This window comes from Eubalaena glacialis, chromosome 12, assembly GCF_028564815.1.
Source record: "Eubalaena glacialis isolate mEubGla1 chromosome 12, mEubGla1.1.hap2.+ XY, whole genome shotgun sequence".
Taxonomy (NCBI): domain Eukaryota; kingdom Metazoa; phylum Chordata; class Mammalia; order Artiodactyla; family Balaenidae; genus Eubalaena; species Eubalaena glacialis.
Window position 1 is genome coordinate 101,541,578 of NC_083727.1, and position 16,238 is coordinate 101,557,815.

The window sequence follows — 16,238 nt, forward strand, 5'->3', positions numbered from 1 at the left end:
TCATAACACAAGCCCATGGTGAAATCCTATCTTATCACAGACATGGCCTGTTCCTAGGAATAAGGCGTATGGAGTAAGTAGCTAATGCTTATTCCATTAAGAGCTTTTCAATGCTTTTTTCCGTAAGAGCCATTAATTGTTTTAATTAATTGGGAAATACAGTAAATATGATTTTCTTTTTTATGCCCAAAGTGTCTTCATCAGGGAAAAATGCCTCCCCCATTCCACAGAAATACCAATCATTCCATGAAGAGGGCTAAGAGTAGGGAGTCCACGCCTCCCACGCACATGCCACCAGCCCTACAGGCGAGCACGCAACGTAAACTAGCCAAGCGGACCTTTGCCAGAACTACAGGAAACATTTTCTCTTTTCGAGGTGGGTGCCAGCTGAAGGGATGCTAGGGCTTGGGGCTGCCCATTGCAATACCGTCAGCAAATGTAGAAGTTATCTGGAAATGATACCCAGCAAATGATACGGTAAGAGGTGGACAGAGTAATAAGCACTACTGTTTTAACCTCCAGAGCAAACCACATTTTCTTGAGCTTTCCAGATTCAAGCCGAGATTAATTTCCTTGTTCTGCTTAAGCTAGCCTTATTTGGGTTTCTGTCACTTACCACTTAAAGAGTACTGCTGCAAAACTCTTCCTAAAATATTTTATTTCTTTGGACTTCTTAAATTGACTGTTGAATGCAGCCTGTTACCTGTGTAATCTATATTACAACCTGTTAGTCTCAACTGTAAAATGGGAGCAATAGTAAGCACCTTCTTTAGAAAAAGCTTTGTGAGGATTAAGTGAAAAAAAGCACATACATAAAAACACCAACCGCCACGTATAGAATTGAACAATACCACATCATTCCCCCTTTTCTCCATTACTTTTCCAAAAGTAATTTGAGCATCAAATGGTTCTAAGTTTTTTCACGTATGAACTCATTTACTGTATGCAACTACCACGAGGTAGGTACTATCATTAGCCCCACCTCCTAGAGGGGAGGGGCGGCACAGAGAGGCTTTGAACATATCCAAGGACACACACAGACATGGAGTCCCAGGGAGCTGGGCTACAGATTGTCACATGATGCAATCAAAGTCCGGTGTTTTCTGGATTTCATTGTCTTTTTGCTATGAGGCTAACTCTCTACCTCTCCTTATGTCACTAAAACTGTCTTCAGAAAAGCTTTCCAAAACTTAGCTGTTCTACTTACTCTTTTGTAGATTAGGAAACCAGCTCATGAATCATACACAGTTAGTGCCGAATAAAGGGACATTCTAAGTGCAGACCTAAGAGGCACAACGTATTTAGTACAGATATTTTGTTAACTTGGAGGTTTAGAAGCTCTTTTTGCTTGTATCTTACTCAAAGTATAATGTCAATGTATTTTGTATACATACCTATGCTCTATTTTTTCCAAGTAGTCCCTAAAGGAAACTCATAACAACTGTGGTAACAACAGCTGATGTTTACTGAGTGCTTATAATGTATCAGGCACTCTGCCAAACATTAACCTAAGTATTTAATTTACTCCTCATAGCCACCCTAGGAAGCATTATAGAAGACCAGTAATTGCTAAGTAGCCCAAGGACACCCAGGGAGTGGATGGAAGGGCAGGGACGCAGCCGGGTTCGCTGTGCTCTGGGTCCACACTGAGGGAGAGGCAGGGTCTTACCCTCCTGGCACCTCACACCGTGCCACGCACCCCCCAGGGAGCACTCAACAAACAGTCAATGAATGAATACATGACATGCTCTTTGCTCAAAAAACAAAACAACAAGAAAACACTTCCAAGTGATACGGAAGGGGACTTTAATGTGAAAGGGGCATTTGTTGTGTAGAGAGGAAAAAGCTTTAAAAGCAGATCCTTTCTTGACAATTTATGGTAACTTCTTTCTTTAATCCTAAAAAATCCACACTGTCACTGTAATACCAATTTCCCATCCCCTTCTCACCAGGCCGACTTGCAGGCTCTACCCAAGTTAACACCCAGCCAGGGACAGCAGAAGTTTAGTATGTCTGAAAGTGTGAGGTGGGGATGAGGGTCAGAAAACCAGTGAGTCAGCCCTGAAGTGTTTGTTTATTTTATGATTCAATCTAGTCTTCCTTACCCCCACCTTTTAATATTATAAGCAATATATGCCATTATGACAGCTATTAAGGGTGAAAGAATTCATTAAGACTGCAATTATCTGATAAGACTAAGCATACTGTCTAACCCGACTTAGGGCAGATTCATCTACTTCAACTAAAAATACTGAATAGGAAAATAAAAAAGGTGAATAATGAAATTAAAACCCTGCAGGTCCTATTTCCACGATATATTTCCCAAGTGACCTAAGGAAGGTATCATTCAAACAAAGAGTCATAGTGTGTTTTAAATTTTTATTAATAAGAGTTCTGAGTGCAAATAAATTTAACTTGACATTTAGGAAAAAAGTTATTCACTAAGGTTTGTTCATAAAGAAAAACTTGTTCTCTACAATCTCCCATTTTAATGCTTAACACCATATGCTTCTAAGTCTATAACTTAATTTTAGGTTTAATTTAATAATTCTGCCTTATTGCATCTGGTTAAAAAGACTAGAAAACATCAGGTAGAAAAAAGCAAGAGACTAATTAAAATGACCTGAATATAAAACTTTACTAAAGGACTTTTTACAAAAGCCTTTAGAACAAAAAAACCCTAAAAATTAGAATACTTTTGGCTGAAAAATTAGCAGCTATGAACAAAATTAACCATTACATAATAATATTTTATCAAGAACTGCATTACAATAATATTGTGGTTTACATGTATTCGAATGATTTACAACATACTAAATGCTTATTTATATCAGTCATAGAAAACTCTTTATTAAAAAATTTTTAATATAGTTTAGCACTTTTGAGAGATTCAGTTCCCAGTAAATAGCAGGAACACAATTTAGAAGATGCTAGGTGGTAACATCTTTTAATTAGAGAACTAACCAGGTCAGTCTTGTCAAATAATTATGAAATTATATTCAATAATTAGCATTTATAAGAACTCAAGATAAAACAGTAGCTCTAGTCCCCTCATCAGTATGTATGCTTGGCATGAGAAATCATACCATGAACAAATATGTAGTAAATGCTTGAAAACAACAGTTCACTTTAGAAAAAGTGCCAATCAATCAACATTTATTTATTCTTCCCCTGACGCACTATTTCCACCACTCTTCATCTGAACTGTGTTTTCTCCTTGGTTGGTGGTGTATTACTGCTGCTTAAAGACCAATCATGCCCAGCATAATCCAAGGTCATCAACTCCTTTGCAGCTGAAGTGAGCTACAAACAGCAAAAGACCAAACGCTTTTCAACAGAAAATATCAACCACCCTACTCAGCAAGGCAGGAGCCCCATCTCTAAAACAATTTTAACCAAGGTTGCTTTAAAATTAGCCCTGTAAGTCCAATAGTATCACACTATCGTTGTCTCTTTGGTTTGACAGTAAGTTCAAATCTTAAAAGTACCTATTAAAATTTCCTAGTTACGTTACTCTGGAAACATAATTGAGTTGAAAATCTTGCTATTTTGGGATGAAATTTCTTCTATTCCGTGTATTTGGTATGAACACTCACATCTAGTCACTGAGATATAAAAAGCGTAGGAGATCAAGAAAACGAATTACTGATTACACCGCACCCAAGCCTCTGGGAGCCATGAGAGGGAACTGTCCACGCAAACAAACATCATCTCAATTCAACCTAACGTATTAGCACAGTCGTAGGGAAGTGATTTAACGAGACTCTGTAATTGGGAAATGAGTAGCATTTAACTGTGGTTACGTCCAGAGGAATGGCAAGTCCCCATGTTGTCACCGTTCCACTTAAGAGCACCTCAGCCCTGCCACACTTCCCAACAGAGCCCCTCACTCTTCATTTCCATTCGACAATCAGCGGGAAGACGGTATTTAGCTCAGAGAGGGATAGGGCCAAAAATAAATAAATAAATAAATAGGGATAAAAGAGAAAATGAATATGTACACCAATGGAGTAAAACTCCCCACTGAGCTGATTCAGAGGTAAAACCTATTTGTAAAAAGAAAGTAAGATGCATTTCCATTTTTGGTTTCAGTCAAAAGAGCACGCTTCATTCTTGGCAAACTAGCTATGCGGTGTGATATGATCTACTTTTTATTTCCGCTGTAATTATACTTTAAAAACTATTGCTTAATAAGGACTTCTTAATATTTATTAAAAAGTCTATGTTTATAATAAATACTGTATTAAAACATTTTAATATTTACAATTGGAAAACATATATACTCTAGTCAGTCATCTCAGTGCTACTTCTTCAATTTCATCTTCTACAGAATCAACTGCTTTTACAGCTGGTTTATTGTTTGCATGTTTTAATTGGTGTCTATTTGGATTAAAACTTCTTCCTTCGCTGAAGAAAAAGTCGTCGTCATCATCATATTCCCTACCCCTGCTGCTTTTATCCCCAGGGAGAAAATTTAGAGGGTCAAAGTCTCCATTGGTGGCAGCCAGAGAATTTGGGTCACTGCTTTTACAGGAAATGCTGCTGCCACCACTGGCACCAAATAGCTGTTCCATCAGATTAGCTTTTTTCTCTTTTCTTGTAATTAAATCTACACTGTCTTTACTAAATTTCTCTATATTGTTTCTTTGGAAATCCAAAAGGCTACTTTTTTGGCTAACTGGATTTGACTTCCCTAATGTTTTCGCAAATGAAGGCACATAGCTACCAAATGCAAGCTCATCTGGAGAGGCTGGTTTTCTAATATTGCCCGGATTCTGACCATCTCCTTTTGTATTGAAAAGACTGATGTCTTGCAAATGATGCCCATTAAATAATCTCCCTGAGGATTCAAAGAATGTGTGTGTTTTGGGGTTTCTCTCTGGGGAGCGCAGTTTTGATTCCAAATCAGGAAGCAATGGCAGAGAAGGATATTTTAGATTCCGAGAACCTTGGAGTTCTCTGCTGATTTCATTCAGTTTAGCAAGTAGCATTTCTCTCTTTAGCCTTTCTTCTTCCTCTTCTTCCAATTTATCAGTATTTTGAATTTGGTACGTTTCCATCTGGTATCTTCCAGTTTCCAACACTGGCTTTTCTTCTCTCTCCAACAAAGATGTCTTTTCCTTTTGCTTTTTAGCAAGTTCTTCTCTTTCCCGCTCTGTATAAAATCAAATTTTAAAAATGGGATTTTATAGTAGTCAGTATTTTCGAATAAGAAAACTCAACTCTCATCTTTTACAAAACAATAGCTTTATCTAATTTCTGTATGATCAGTACAGTGAGGGTGAACACCATAAATTTCATTTTTATAACTTGATATTCAGGGTTTCAAAAAATAATATATACTTAATATATATTTAAGATTCACAATTAATTATAGAAAAAATTTTGTTCTTCAAGTTAGGGGTGAGCAAGAAGGTTCTCTGCCTATTTTTTATACCTAATAGTGTGCTGTACACTGAATGGAGGATGGTGGGATGGGTGGAGCAAAGAATTTTATTTTTAATTTAAAAATAAATTGAGGGCTTCCCTGGTGGCACAGTGGTTGAGAATCTGCCTGCTAATGCAGGGGACATGGGTTCGAGCCCTGGTCTGGGAAGATCCCACATGCCGTGGAGCAACTAGGCCCGTGAGCCACAACTGCTGAGCCTGCGCGTCTGGAGCCTGTGCTCCGCAACGAGAGAGGCCGCGACAGTGAGAGGCCCGCGCACCGCGATGAAGAGTGGTCCCCGCTTGCCACAGCTAGAGGAAGCCCTCGCACAGAAACGAAGACCCAACACAGCCCCCAAAAATAAAATAATTAAATAAATAAATAAATTTTTAAAAAAATAAATAAATAAATTGAACCTTTGGATGTCATACCCTGAGAAGGACACATCATCACTTATGTAGTGTTCTGACAGAAGATGCAATAACCTGAATTTAATTAATAGAAAACTTCAGATAAACCCCAAACAAGAAACATTTTACTAAAAAAATGGGTCGGTGTTCATGAAAAATGTTAATCTCACAAAATATTTTTAAAAGGCTGAGAAGCTGTTTTAGATGAAAGGAGACTGAAAAGATATGAGAACTAAGTGCAATTCATGATCACATCCTAAAGGGAAGAAAATGCTATAAAGGACAATACTGTGTCAACTGACAAAACTGTACTGTGGACGGCAGATTGGAGAAATGTGTTGTATCAAAGTTAAATTTCCTGAAGTTAAACTATACTGGAATGATAAAAGAGAATGTCCTTATTTTGGAGAAATACATATGAAAGTATTTTAGGATATGGGATATGGGCATGAAGTACACAACTTACTCTTAAGTGGTTCTCTGGCTATTACTGCCACTTTGCTATAATTTTGAAAGGACTTCTAAATGAAAAAACTAAAAATATTAAAACATGTAAGAACACTACGCATTTGGTAACTTTAGTAAATGGCACATATTCTCACTGATAATCAGATCATTCCACACAGACTCCAGGAAAAAAAAAAATCAGTCAAAAATGACAAAGAGAAGTGATAGTCTTCTGTTACTTTATTCCTTTTCCTGGTTCCAAGACAGAACTGCCCATAATACCTATTTTCTACTCTATAGTTTAACATGTGCAAGCGTCTTCCTTTGTGGTTTAGCCAACAGTGATATAGATGTGGCTTCTATTTCAACTGTTAGCTTGTTTTAAATACACACACAAAAATATACATACTCTAAGCAACAATTAGGTCATGATTTTTTGTTAACTTTAAGGGAAAAACAATATTTCTCTGTAAGCAGCTAATACATAATTAATAAAATACATGCAAAGGATTAGATTCTGGGATCCTTCTCGCTTATACCTTTAAGACATTTTATCCAAATGGAAATGAATTTATTCCTGAACTTCATTTCCAGTATCTGAAACTATGTGAATTGGTTCACTAAACTTCCACATGAATGGTTGAATATGTTAAAGATTTATTTTATATATTAAAACCAAAGAAAAATTATAGGAATATATTCAAGGCCTCACAATTCATTGATTTTAATGTTTGGGCTGGTCTACAGACGAGATAGTCTCAAGGTCAAGCCAATGAACAGGGTTGTCTTTCAGTTATCTCTTCATCAAGCTTTAGTTAATAAAGAATTTTTTTCCCCTTTCAACTGAATTCTACTTCATCTGAATTTTCTGAAGGTAACTTGTTTCTATCCCCTAATCCCAAACAGCAACTGACTTACAGTCTTCATTCTTTTTCTTTCCTTAGTAACTTCATTCAAATGTTTGTGACGCTTGATAGACTCCCCCCACCACTGTATCAACCTTTTCTTGTTCTGTATAACCAATTCACCGTTCAGCTGGAAGATATTAGGGGATATTAACCCTTTACTTTCCAAGGGATGCTGACTTATCACTTGCTTAAACTCTTTCTTACCATCCTCCAGCTTCTCAGCCTCCTGTTTCACAGCATGGAGTCCTTGATCTTTAACAAATTTGTCTTTTCTTTCCACAATTGGGTTTAGAATCCCTGCTTCTTCATGATCATCTCTCTCTTGAGGTTCCAGATCCTATTATACATTTTTTTTTTAAATGCAAGTTCACATGCAGGAAAAGGGGGAAAAAGCAATTTAAATATCATAGATTTATCTCCCATTAAGCACAACCCCAACTGTTAGAAATTAAAGCAAATTTTCCATTTCTAAAGCAGCAAGCTACAAGTTACCACCTTTGAAAGATTTTCAGAAGCACACAAGATTATTTCTTACTTTAGTTAAAATTTTTAAAGAGGCATTTGGAAAACATATCAGAACCAATATAATGGAAGCAAAGCCAATACCCTACATAAAATTCTGAAGAGACAAGTATCAGAAGTATCCTTACTGGGCTTCCTTGGTGGCACAGTGGTTAAGAATCCACCAGCCGATGCAGGGGACACGGGTTTGAGCCCTGGTCTGGGAGGATCTCACATGCCGCGGAGCAACTAGGCCCGTGCGCCACAGCTACTGAGCCTGCGCTCTAGAGCCCACGAGCCACAACTACTGAAGCCCACGCACCTAGAGCCCGTGCTCCGCAACAAGAGAAGACAACGCAATGACAAGCCTGCGACCGCAACAAAGAGTAGCCCCCGCTAGCCGCAACTAGAGAAAGCCCGTACGCAGCAACGAAGACCCAACACAGCCAAAAATAAATAAAATAAATGTTTATTAAAAAAAAAAGAGGTATCCTTACTTTGCACATTTCACAACAAAATCTGATGAATTCAGTTAACCAATAAAGGCTATTCATCAACTATTAAAGGCCAAGTGATATGGTGTTGAGCTGTAACACCGGCAGTGACAATGGCATAGAATCTTTCAAGTTTATACTATGCCCAAGGTCTCCAATTAATAAATCTTATAATATTTAAATCAAACAAAAATGTAAACTTAAAATTTATTGTTTCTTATGGTCCCTTTCACGTGTGTGTGTAATTTTTCTTAATAAAAGTAAAATTTATTACTAGTGGATTTGTAGAGAATTGTCCCCTAGTATCCATTTTCCCCTTCTTCCTTTTTGTTACAGAATCCCTTAAGTTTTAGCAGAGCACAGGGCTGCCTAACTGGAGATCACATTTGCTAGCCTCCCCTGCAGCTAGACAGGACCAGTGGAATGTGAGTGGAAATATGTACGCAACTTCTGATCACATTTATAAAAACAAAAGCTGCTTGCCCTCCGCTTCCTCATTCCTCCTTCTCCCAGGTATGATAAGACAACTGTAACCACACAGATGCGGTTACACACTTTATGATCAAAAAACAATAAGACAGAGAATGGCTACCATGGAACAAAGGTGTCTACCTATCCCGGACTACCCACTGACCTTCAGTTATTACAAGAGAAAGAATCTTATCTCTTGCTTGAGCCACTGTATTCTGGGTCTCTTTCCAATAGCAACAGCCTGTACTTTTACTAACAGAGCTCCCATTTGCTGGGACCCCTTAAAGTGACAGGATTAGTCTTAAGAGCTTGATACACTTCGTGATTAGTTATTACCACAACCCTGAAGGGTAACCCACCCTTGTTTTATAGATTAGGAAACTGAGGCTCCAACAAGTCACACAAGTCACTAAAATGTTAGAACTGCCATTTAATTAAAAGGCAGTGCTAACTCCAGGGCTACATCCTCTTTCACCACATCAGGCTGCTGCTGCCGCTTCTGCTGAATCTTATTATAAAGGGCAAATTTTTTTACCCTTCTAAAATTAAGAATTACTTTGCTATTCCACACTTTACCTTTTCAAAAAGAAAAAAAAAATTAACATGATCTAGTCTCCAGGATTTGTAAATATAGGAGGAAACACTTAGCAGATACAGCTAACTTATCTAACTTGTAAAACAGAAACAAAATAAAGGAAAAAAAAAAACAAAACAAAACTAGAGTACACACAGGAATCAATTCAGTCCACACACAGGAAGAGATCTCAGGATCCCTGGGATACTTACAAGTAGTATCAAAAATATAGCATTATATGAAATATGCAGGATCCCTCGCATATTGTTTTCTTTGGAGTTTCAACTGTAAACACTAAAGATAAAACCCTATTAGAGAAAAGGACCTTCCAGTACTCAACATGAGTCCTTTTAAATGAAGATGCAACACAGACCTCCTGAATTCCACTCTAATTTGAATGATATAAAGTCAGATTCCACTGCAATTACTTTGCTCGACATTCAGCTAAACTATAAAATTCTCTTACACAGGAGGCCAAAAAAATTAAATGTGGTCAAATTCTAACAAATCATTTGAAAGCTACTATAACTTGCTATTAAACATAAAAGCCAGAAGGATTTTTAGAGACTACGTGGTAAGAGACATAAAAGGTAAGAAACTTAGAAAATTTTCTTTTCTTCTTCCTCCAACCTAGAAAGTACAATTGACATTTCTGAAGCATCTGAAAGATGCAGTGTTAACTAAGGGTCAATCCAAAGGAGTTTAGTAAAATGCACATATGTTATCTCTTTCCCTGTAAAAGGCTAGTTGCATATTTATACAGCTATGGCACTAGCTTCATTGCTGAAATTTTTAAATGTTTGATATTGTGCATTTAGGAATAACTTCAAACCTAGAATTTAGTACCTAATCATATTGCTAAACTCACCAAAGAAAGACGTTCAGGTTCTTTCCATTTGTTTTCATAACACATAACTGTTTGTGGTGTTATAGGATATTCCTCCAGCTCGAAGTCTTCACTGGTTTGTACTTCTTTTGTACACTGGTTTGTAAAATCACTCTGGCATGCAGCTACCATGAAAATTATAAAAGAATTTTTCTAATCGTATTGAACAGTGCTAAGATATATGGAATTCAACTGGTATATGTTCACCCTCTAAATGAGAAAATGCATGTTTCTCAGCTCCATGACTACTCACTATTACTGTTTTTATTTCTAGGATTTACCGGCAATTTTGTCATTTGAGGACAACTCTGAGGGATGAATCTATTAAACTTTTACAAAGTTTATGCTTTTAACCTTTTGCAAACCAGAGAAGAAGGAAATTACACTTTTGTTTTTTAAAAAAGTAAGAATATGCATAAAAATACCAAAGTATTTATGAGTGAAATGAAATGACAGTTGGGATTTGCTTTAACATACTCTAGAAAAAAAGTAGAAAAAATAGGTGAAATAAAATTAGTAAAATGTATAACTGTTAAAGGTGGTGATACATGAATAAAGGTTTATCATACTATAATCTCCTGTTTAGGGTATGCTTATGATTTTTCATAAAAGTTTAGAAAAATAAGTTATCATAAGAAAAAAAAAATTAATTATGTAAAACATAACTGTAATGACCTCAAGGGAAAAAACTGAGAAAGTGAAAGGATTTCTGAAAAGTACCTATAAGGAAATTTATTTCAATAAAGTTCTTTCCCCTCATCTTCCTTCTACTTCAAAATTAATTTATTTTATTATTAATAACTACAATGTTTTTCAACAATAATAACTACTATACCATTTTTTCTTGATGTAATTTCTTTTTCTTTCTTTGGAGAAGACTTTGGCAGACGATTAGAATATATGTTTTTTATGTCCAGTTCTCTCTCCTTTTCCTGAAAACAAACCCAACACAATTAAGAATGTAGAGTCTCCGTTTAAAATAAAACGAAAATCCTCGTCTTTTCAACTGGTATTTTCCTCACCAAATTGGAATATACCTAAGTTCAGCTTCCCTTTGTAACTACCAACTACAGAAAGGAATGTCTTTAGGACATTTAGGTTACGGTAGAGCAATGATTCTCCATTAAAAGTCCAATATGCACTAGCAGTCACGAAAATCAGAATAAGGCAAAATTCATTTTCTACCCACTCCTACGTGATACAGTAATGTCTTCAACTGACTTCCAGGCTTAGCCACACAAAGAATTTAATTAGCATCTCTCAAATGTGGGTTTTAAATTAACGTCGAGTTAAAAATTAGACCATTTTTTAAAACACAAGTGTTCTTCACCATTTTGCGGCTATGGCTTTCTCTGAGAATTTGATTAACAAAATGAAAATTCTATGCAAGATAATGCATAAACAATGTTGCACAAAATTTCAACCCATCAATGACCTCTGGATAGAATTAAGAACACCTACTTTAACGGAATTAATTAATTCTGATGCTTCCTCTAAACACTGTGAAAAGGAAGGGCATTATTTGGAACAACTTTAAAAATAATCAATCATCGGGTTATCTGAGGAAGAACACTGAATTATTCAACCATGCAACACAAAAAAACTCTAGTTCCCATAACTTTCTTGCAGGATTTTATAACTTTTTTCAGTTATATCATTCCTATTAGTGTATCTAATGTCTCATTTTTGGTTATAGTGATTATATTAACAAATACTTTCTTTATAAGTGCCAAAGAAAATATTAGAATTTTGTAAATGATATTGTACCAAAGTTCCGAATATAAATGATAACAGTGTTTTAAAACAGAGTTTTCATCTAATATATAACATAGGGAGAAATGATGCCACTTAAAATAAAATGCTTACCTTTAATTTGTGATATAGTCGTTGTAGCTCCTTTTGAAGAACTTTATTTTCATCATGAGCCTCATATGCCCTTTTCCTTTCAGCAAGCAACTGTCGCTGGAAACTGTTAGTACTTAGCTCAAGGTTTCTTGATAGTTCCTATGATATGTGTGTAAATACATTAAAAAATAGTACTTAAAAAATAATTCAACAGTAAAATACTGCACTTAGTGTCAAAATGACATTTTTAGTGGTACTAAACAAGACATACAAATCAGGTTGGGCTTAGTGTTCATAAACATACAATAAAACGGGACATAGATTTACCAACAATTTAGTAAGATACTTAGCCTATTATTCCTCTCTTTGTTTTCTACATCGATTTGCAGATAAATTCTTAAGCAGTTGCATCAAGAGTACATGGATAGTCATTTAAGTTGGGAGCAAAAGACAGCCAAAGGATGTGATGAGAAGCACCGGCTTTTGGAATTAATTTTTGGGCAAATAGAAACTGAGGCAGCTGTGTAAAATTACACAGCACTATTCAAGGTGCAGAGATCATCATCCCAGTTTTTACTTATTTCAGCTCTAAAGACACATAGGATCAAAGTGAAAGAATGGAAGATGATATTTTAAGCAAACAGAAACCAAAAGAAGGTGGGCATAGTCATACTTAGATAAAATAGACTTCAAGGCAAAAAGGGTAACAAAAGATAAAGAAGGTCATTATCTAATGATAAAGTGGTCAACACATAAAGAAGACAACAGTCATAACACATACACTCCTGGGACTTCCCTGGTGGTCCAGTGGGTAAGACTCTGTGCTCCCAATGCAGGGGGCCCTGGTTCGATCCCTGGTCAGGGAAGTAGATCCCGCATGCGTGCCACAACTAAGAGTCTGCATGCCGCAACTAAGAAGTCCACATGTCACAACCAAGAGTCTGCATGCCACAACTAAGAAGTCCTTATGCCACAAGTAAAAGATTGCACATGCTGCAACTAAGACCCAGCACAGCAAAAATAATAAATAAATAAATAAATAAATATTTTTTAAAAAACACATATACTCCCAACACCCAAGCACCGAAACATATTAAGCAAATACTGATAGATCTTAAGGGAGAAATTGACAACAATACAATAATAGTAGGGGACTTCAATACCACACTATCAGCAATGGAAAGACTGTCCAGATAGAAAATCAGCAAGGAAATGTTGGAACCACACTTTAAAACAAATGGACTAACAGACATATATAGAACACTACATCCAACAGCAGCAGAATACACATTCTTCTCAAGTGCACATGGAACAGTCTCCAAGATTGATCATACTGACCGCAAAACAAATCTTAGCAAATTTAAGAAGAATAAAATCATACCAACTATCTTTTCTGACCACAATGGTATGAAAATAGAAATCAACAACAAGAGGAAAGTGAAAAGATTTATAAATATGTGGAAATTAAACAACACACTTCTAAACAACCATTAGGTCAAAACAGAAATCAAAAGGAAAATTTAAAAATTATCTCAAAACAAATAAAGATGGAACTACAACATACCAAATCTTGTGGGATGCAGTAAAAGCTGAAAGTTTAGAGCATTAATGCATATATTAAGAAATTAGAAAGATCTCAAATAAACAACCTAACTTTACACTTCAAGAACTCAAACAAGTTAAGCCCAAAGTTAGCAGAAGGAAGGAAATAATAAAGATCAGAGTGGAAATAAATGAAATAGAGACGAGAAAAACAATAGAAAGGATCAATGAAACTAAGAGCTGGTTCTTTGAAAAGATAAAATTGACAAACCTTTACTTGGACTAAGGAAAAAAGAGAGAATTAGAAGTGAAAGAGGAGACATTACAGCTGAACTACAGAAATGCACTGAATCATAAGCAACTAGTATGAAAGGTTATATGCCAAAAAGCTGCGTAACCTAGAAGAAATGGATACATTTTTAGAAACACACAACCTACCAAGACTGAATCAGGAAGAAACAGAAAATCTGAACAGACTAATGAGTAATGAGATTGAATCACTAATCAAAAAACTCCCAACATGGAGAAGAAAAGATCAAGATGGTGGAGTATGGGGACGTGGAGCTCACCTCCCCCCATGAACACATCAAAAATACACCTACAGGTGGAACAATTCTCACTGAAAACTAACTGGAAACTGGAAAAAGGACTGTACAACCAAGGCTGTAAAGAAGATACACAGGTAATCACACAGGAATGGAAGAAAAGTGATCGGGTAGGGACCTGTGCTCCTAGGAGGGAACTCAGAGGAAATAAGAAATTGCAAGAGTGGATACCCACCCTGGGGAGTGAGTGGGTCAAGCCACAGACTGGGTGTCCCAGTCCTGGGGTCCGATGTGGAGGAGACAAGCCTCCTGGACTGCTTGGACAGATAGAAAGGCTGGAGAAGCCTGGACTCTACTCATGAGGTGTGAGCACTGGCCTGCCTCTGACGCAGGGTGAAGAGAGGTCTGCTCTAGCAGCTGCCTGATTTCCCACAACCGTGCCACTCCGGGCCCCACTGTACCACACCTCAACACCTCCCTACCCCATAAACACAGAGAAACCATTCAGGCTCCCCTCCCCTGTGGAGCACAGTGGAGGCTGGGAACAGCAATCAGCTGTGAGGGGAAAGGGGGTCTTGCCTCTGAGGAGAGGTCTGGGTGGTTGCTGGGTTTCCCACAACCACCTCACCGTGCACCCCAGCCAAAGCCAAGTGAATGCTCTGGCTCTACTCAGTCTGTGCCGCAGTGTGGCACTGGATGTGAGACAGCCACGACCAGGGAAAAGACTCTACCATGGGTTGCATCTGAAGGAGCCACAGACACCTACACAAGCAGTGAGTTGAACCTCTGTATGTGAAAGGCCCCACTTGCTTCAGCACTCCCTACTCTGGGGCAAAGGTCTTGGTGCTGGGAGAGAGAAAAACACACACTTAAAGGGAAGAGGCAGCTTGAGCCTGACACAAAGGGCTTCTGCTTCAGCAACTTGGGATCAGACCCCGCCCCTGACAGAGAGGTGACAGCCACTGAACAGAGAGAAAGTCCCATCTCACACCAGGAGCCAGCTCTAGCCCCTCCATCCCCAGTCGCACCCCACTACCAAGGTAAGAGCTGCCAGCACAACATCAGGAAAGATGTGACTGGCATCCACATCAAATCCAGCCCTCCCACCAAAGGCACTGGGCATGTGCAGTCTGCATAGGGACACTCCCAAATAAGAACACCACTTCAAGACCACAAAAGGTCACTGCTTCACCTTAGTTCATACAAGCAGAGAAAAGTAAAACTAAAAGGCAGAGGAACTATTCTCAATTCAAAGAGCAAGAAAAAAACCCTGAAAAAATAATGAAATGAAAATAAACAACAGATAAGTAATTCAAAACATTAGTAATAAAAAGCTTAACTGAATTAGGTAAAAGAATTGATCTAAACACTGAACGTTGTAACAAGGAATTAGAAACATAAAAAAAAACACCCAATCAGAAATGAAGAATTCAACAGCTGAAATAAAAAACACACTAAAAGGAATGAATAGCAGGTTAAGTAATATGGAAAAATGCATAACTGACCTGGAAGATATAATCACGGAAATCACCAAATCAGAACAGCAGAGAGAAAAACAAATTTTATAAAGTGAAAGCAATCTAAGAGACCTCTCCAATAACATTAAGTGTTCCAACATTTGCATTACAGGGGTTCCAGAACGAGAGAGAGAGAAGGGGATCAAAAATGGATTTGAAGAAATTATGGTTGAAAACTTCCCAAACCTGAAGGAGGAAACAGATATCCAGATACAGGAAGCAGAGAGGGTTCCAAACAAGATGAACCCAAACAGACCCACACCAAGACATACAATTAAAATGGCAAAAGTTAAAGAGAATTCTAAAGGCAGCAAGAGAAAAACAAAGTGCCATATATAAAGGAATCCCCATAAGGCTATCAGCTGATTTCTCTGCAGAAACTTTGCAGGCCAAAAGGGAGAGGCATGATATATTCAAAATCCTGAAAGGAAAAAACCTGCAACCTACGATACTCTGCCCAGCAAGATTATCATTTAGAATAGGAGAGACAAAGAACTTCTCAGACAAGCAAAAACTAAAAGAATTCAGCATACTAAACCTACCCTAAAAGTAATGTTGAAGGGTCTTCTCTAAATTGAAAAGAGGTAAGAATCTGTAGGAAAGGGAAAATCCCAGTAGGAAAGTCAAATACACAGTAAGGATTGAAGATCACTTAAATAAGCCAGTATAT

General features: G+C 37.3%; 1 protein-coding gene across 1 annotated transcript in view; it reads right to left on the minus strand.

Moving 5' to 3' along the window:
- Positions 1–2,687: 2,687 nt before the first annotated feature.
- Positions 2,688–16,238, minus strand: part of LCA5 (lebercilin LCA5) — a 62,664-nt gene continuing 49,113 nt past the window's right edge. The window contains exons 4-8 of the mRNA XM_061207032.1: positions 11,986–12,123; positions 10,955–11,051; positions 10,102–10,244; positions 7,398–7,530; positions 2,688–5,155 (exon numbers count right to left, since the gene is read on the minus strand). Of these exons, the coding sequence (XP_061063015.1) occupies positions 4,293–5,155; positions 7,398–7,530; positions 10,102–10,244; positions 10,955–11,051; positions 11,986–12,123 (1,374 nt within the window). The 3' untranslated portion in view covers positions 2,688–4,292. The remainder of the gene's footprint in view (positions 5,156–7,397; positions 7,531–10,101; positions 10,245–10,954; positions 11,052–11,985; positions 12,124–16,238) is intronic.